The sequence below is a fragment of the Apteryx rowi genome, unplaced genomic scaffold, assembly GCF_003343035.1.
Source record: "Apteryx rowi isolate R43461 unplaced genomic scaffold, aptRow1 scaffold_364, whole genome shotgun sequence".
NCBI lineage: Eukaryota > Metazoa > Chordata > Aves > Apterygiformes > Apterygidae > Apteryx > Apteryx rowi.
In genome coordinates this window covers 21533-27208 of record NW_020450130.1, presented here as the reverse complement: position 1 = coordinate 27208, position 5676 = coordinate 21533, and the positions used below count along the sequence as shown (strand labels likewise).

At 47.0% G+C, this 5676-nt stretch overlaps 1 protein-coding gene across 10 annotated transcripts in view; it reads right to left on the bottom strand.

The window, feature by feature from the left end:
* Positions 1-4982, bottom strand: part of SHB (SH2 domain containing adaptor protein B) — an 84652-nt gene extending 79670 nt beyond the window's left edge. For all 10 annotated transcript variants that reach the window (XM_026073226.1, XM_026073223.1, XM_026073222.1 and 7 more), the window contains exon 1: positions 4762-4982. In XM_026073226.1, the coding sequence (XP_025929011.1) occupies positions 4762-4936 (175 nt within the window). In that variant the 5' untranslated portion in view covers positions 4937-4982. The remainder of the gene's footprint in view (positions 1-4761) is intronic.
* Positions 4983-5676: the final 694 nt, after the last annotated feature.

Genomic DNA, 5676 nt, shown 5'->3' with positions numbered 1-5676 from the left:
GGTGGGTGTTTAGTACACGCCACCTGATCAGGAAGAGGAAGTCAATGAGGCCTTCTACAAACAAATGGAAGTAGCCTCACGATCACAGGCCCTGGTTCTCATGGGGGACTTCAACCACCCTGATATCTGCTGGAAACACAACACAGCTAGGCACAAACAGTCTCGGAGGTTCCTGCAGAGCACTGATGATAATTTTTTGACACAGGTGGTGGAGGAACCAGCAAGGAGAGGTGTGCTGCTGCACCTCGTACTAACAAACAAAGAAGGACTGGTTGGAGATGTGAAGGTCAGGGGCAGCCTTGGCTGCAGTGACCATGAGATGGTGGAGTTGAGGATCCTGCGAGGAGGAAGCAGGGCACTAAGTAGGATCGCAACCGTTGACTTCAGGAGAGCAAACTTTGGCCTCTTCAGGGACCTACTTGGAGGAATCCCATGGATTAGGGCCCTAGAAGGAAGRGGGGGTCCAAGAGAGCTGGTTAATATTCAAGCATCACTTCCTCCAAGCTCAAGAGCAGTGCATTCCTATGAGTAAGAAGTCAAGCAAAGGAGGCAGGAGACCTGCATGGACGARCAAGGAACTCCTGGAAAAACTCAGAAGAAGGAATTGCATAGAATGTGGGAAGGGGGACAGGCCACTTGGAAGGAATCTAGGGACATCGTCCGAGTATGCAGGGATGCGACGAGGAAGGTCAAGGCCCATTTGGAATTAAATCTGTCAAGGGATGCCAAGGACAACAAGAAGGGCTTCTTCAAATACATCAGTAGCAAAAGGAAGACTAGGGAAAATGTGGGCCCATTGCTGAATGGGGTGGGTGCCCTGGTGACAAAGGATGCAGAGATGGCAGAGTTACTGAATGCCTTCCTTGCTTCAGTCTTTACTGCTCAGGCCAGCCCTCAGGAATCCCAGACCCTGGAGGCAAGAGAGGAAGTCTGGAGGAAAGAAGACTTTCCCTTGGGCGAGGAGGATTAGGTTAGAAATCATTTAGGCAAACTTGACACCCACAAATCCATGGGCCCCGATGGGATGCACCCACGAGTGCTGCGGGAGCTGGCGGATGTTATTGCTAGGCCACTCTCCATCATCTTGGAAAGGTCAWGGAGAACAGGAGAGGTGCCTGAACACTGGAAGAAAGCCAGTGTCACCCCAATCTTCAAAAAGGGCAAGAAGGAGGATCCGGGAAACTACAGGCCACTCAGCCTCACCACCATCCCAGGAAAGGTGATGGAGCAGCTCATCCTGGAGGCCATCTCCAAGCATGTGGAGGAAAAGAAGGTGATCAGGAGTAGTCAGCATGGCTTCCCCAAGGGGAAAGCATGCCTAACCAATCTGATAGCCTTCTATGAGGGAATGACTGGCTGGGTAGATGAGGGGAGAACAGTGGATGTTGTCTACCTTGCCTTCAGCAAGGCTTTTGACACTGTCTCCCATAACATCCTCACAGACAAGCTCAGGAAGTGTGGGCTAGATGAATGGACAGTGAGGTGGATTGAGAACTGGCTGGCAGAGCTCAGAGGGTTGTGATCAGCCTGGGAGTGCTGGTGGACGCCAAGTTAAGCATGAGGCAGCAATGTGCCCTTGTGGTCAAGAAGGCCAATGGTATCCTGGGGTGCATCAGGAAGAGTGTTGCCAGCAGGTCGAGGGAGGTGATCCTCCCCTTTTCTCTGCCCTGGTGAGGCCACATCTGGAGTACTGTGTCCAGTTCTGGGCTCCCCAGTACAAGAGGGATGTGGCACTACTGGAGCAAGTCCAGCGAAGGGCTACAAAGACGATTAGGGGACTGGAGCACCTCTCTTATGAGGAAAGACTGAGAGAGCTGGGCCTGTTTAGCCTGGAGAAGAGAAGGCTGAGAGGAGATCTTATCAATGTATACAAATATCTGAAGGGAGGCTGTCAAGAGGATGGAGCCAGACTCTTTTCAGTGGTGCCCAGCAATAGGATGTGAGGTAACGGGCACAAACTGAAACACAGACAGTTCCATCTGAACATGAGGAAAAACTTCCCTGTGAGGGTGACAGAGCACTGGAACAGGTTGCCCAGAGAGTTTGTGGAGTCTCCTTCTCTGGAGATATTCAAAACCCGTCTGGATGCGATCCTGTGCAATGTGTTCTAGGTGACCCTGCTTGAGCAGGGGGGTTGGACTAGATGATCTCCAGAGGTCCCTTCCAACCTCAACCATTCTGTGATTCTGTGATTTATAGACTATCCTTGTAGTCAAAGCTGAACATGCTTGCATTGGTAAGCCAGGACCTAAACGTCCCCACCCGAAACACCTACTTGTCCAGACTATGTTACATGTCTGAAACTACTCAGCAGTCAACACATGGGAAAGAAGCAGCATGACTTTTTCTTAGTATTCCAGCAAACAGCTTTGCAAAGTGATTTAAACCGAAAGTAACTGAAGTCCGTATTATGCAGTCTTTGGAACCTGAAACAATGTGGACCAAGTGCATTGGGAATGACACTGGAAAGTAAGCCAACCCACAGTGTTAAAGTTTTGTCCTAACTTCAGAAAGTTATTTCACCAGTATGTTCTTAAAAGGCAAGCCACATGCAGCACAAACATCCACTGTTGTACACAGACAAGTATTTTTATTTTGCAAAATTAATACAGCTTGACTCCAGAGATGCACCTAACTGGAACGAACTTAAACTCCTCTCAAGAAGCCCACAAATTCTTCTTGCCAAGAACTCCTAAAACCATCTAAAAATAAAATTCTTCAGGCTACCATTTCTTGGGACTATACTCAATTAAGAAACAAGTTTCTTTTATGAAGCTGGGTAATATTTCACTTGGATATTTTTGTGTTACTCAAGGACATATTAAGAATCAAAAATTTGCAAACTGTTAACCAGAGTTTTCTTTTTCTATGTGAGCTTGTCTCAGTTTCACACTTCACTTACCAGAAGACAAATAAAACACATGTGTTTTGTGCTAAGTATTAACACTTCAGCAAGGCTCTGCATCACCATTTTCCTCCTAGCTTTTATGGGTCTGCTCACTGCCTGGAACAAAACATTTCCTCAGGAGCATGGAGATGCCAAACAATTACTGTACAACAGTCAAAATGCAATGCAGATAACCTGAAATCTCTTTTGCACAGTGAAAGCTATTCCACAATGAGCTACTAGGAGCTCTCTGTTAATCTGATACGCTTCTCCTATGCTCAGGTTGAATGGCCATGCAAAAACTTTGTCTTGCTTGCTGCGTGTTGTCACAGCCACAGCTGACTCCTGCTTCAGCACAGAGCCAACAGACATGTGGAGAAACCATTTTCACTTCATGTACTCCATGTTAGTCTGTTCCAGAGGCAGTTCTTTCTTTGCATTTGTCCTGGTTGGATTTCATGAGGTTGCTGTCAGTCCATTTCTCCAGTTTCATCCAGTCCCTCTGAAAACCAGTCCTGCACCTCCTGTTTGATATCATTGCAAACCTGATGAGATATTTCACCTCTCCTTCTCCTTGTCACTGATAGAGATGTTAAACAGGAAGGGTCCCAGGACAGACCCCTGAGGAATCACACCTGTAACCATCTTCCAGTAAGAGTGTGAACCACTAAGCACCACCCCATGAGCCCAATGAAGCTGCCAGGTTTTCACTCATCTGAACTGTAACATTCCAAACTGCATAACAACGGTCTTGCAGCAGCACATGCTGAGAGCTGAAGTCAATGTAGATGCACCAACTGCATCAACAGGTCTAGTAATTTCAACACAGAAAGCAATGAGATTTAACAAGCAGGATTTACCACGGGGTAAATTCACATGGGCTATTCCTAAACATTGCTCCCAAGACTCTTTCATGCCTCCACCCATAGCCACATCTCTTTCCTTACCTTCTCACTCCCAAAATCCTGACCACACACAGCTCTCCTTCTGGCCTATATTCCCCAAGCTTTCTGCCAAGCTGACATCCAAAACGGAATGACTCTGTTTTCATACACAGCTTTTAACCAGAACATGTCATTGAGAGGGATATGGTAGAAAAAACATCCTCCAGGAGCTTCCTGGAACAGGGCCAGAGTATCAGACTCAGCTGGGCTTTGCTAGGGACACAGAGGTTCTACCAAGGAAAAGATCCTCAGCCCCCAGAATCACATCACTGCTGAATGAAGTCCACTCAGCCATTTTCTGCAATGTAACAGCGGGGAAAAAGAAGGAGCAGAGCACAACCAACATTACCATGAAGCATAGGCATTCACAGAGACCACAAACAGTTTGGCGTGAGATTTCTTTGACTGACAATTCTGAGACCTTCAGCAGTTGAAAAGCATTCATCTGAAAACAAGTTCTACACATCTAGAGAGATGTTCCAAATAGAATGAAGACAACACTCATGACAAACACCAAGAAACAACACTGAGTAGAGGCATGTTACTGCACGCATGCTACACGGCTACTTTTTAATTCAGCTCCTTTAGGAAGCGGCTCACCACTTTAAGCACCTTGCAAAACATCTCTCTCATCATACAGCCACACAGCAATCAACACCAGCTGTAGCAGGTCTAATAAAACAGGGAGTACTAACATGAACCAAGTGGTGAGTGAGTCTACAGGAGTTCAGCTGAAACACCAAACCAAAAAAAGGAGCGTTCTATACTTCTGTAGCAAGTAAAGATTTGAGACTACCCACATTTGCTTTTCAGAGCTTGCTTTTCTTTTTTCCTCCCCTCAAAAGCAGCAATGCTCCAATTCTCCTAAGGACCGGTACATATGCTACAGGCATGAAATAGAATTTTCTAGCTGGAACCTAGGAATCCTACCTGCCAGGGCTGGGATGGTGACTTTGTTCCATTCCCACGGCTGATCATACTCATCGGCAGGCCTGTCATCATCCTGTGGCAACTTGCTTTCTCGTAAATGCTGACTCACCACACTTTCAGAATCTGATTCCACACCACTGCCTTCTGGTTCATAGGGTGTGTCATAGAGCTGCATGCTTTTTTGATGGGACTTTACATTCTCCTCCCTCTGAAATTCTGTTGGCAAAAAAGAAAATTCCATTAGTGTCACTGCTGACCATGCTTTATCACTGCAGTTAATAATTTTAGAGTGTTTAACTTTCAAGCACTCCACAATATCCATGTAATTATACTACAGATGATAAGCTGCTACAAGACTTCTAGCTGTTAGCACAGCTAACAGAGGCAGCAAACATGCAGCAGTTTGCATAGCAGTGCCTGGGCTCTGCTTAGAACTTCTGAAGACTTTGCTGGAAGTTGTGGGGGCTTTCTGGGGACCCCCAAGGAACTAGAATGTGATTGCTGCAAACAGAAAAGGGGAGCTAGGCAAGGACAACTACAGGAGGCCTTAACTTCTCCTGGGAGAAGCTCTAGCTACATGTAGCTGCCACTAATGAGCTCTCTTGGTTGCCCCTGATCAGAGGGATTTGGGGTCTTTGATCCAGGTGGCCCTTGATTAGGGTGGGACAAGTACCCTGTGGGTCAGTGCTAGGGAGTGGCCTATATAAAAGCCAGGCCTAGCATGCAGTGAAGAGATGCAGCAGTTTGCGCAGCAAAAAGGCACTTTCATTTCTGATCCCGGTGGTGTATGCTTCCTCCGGTATGGTCATGACATGCTGAAGAGCACGTTCCCCAGTAGCCATTGGAGTCGCTGCATCAGCTGCATCAGAGGCTTGGATCCAGACAGACCCTCTGACAGCTGATGCAGCTCTACAG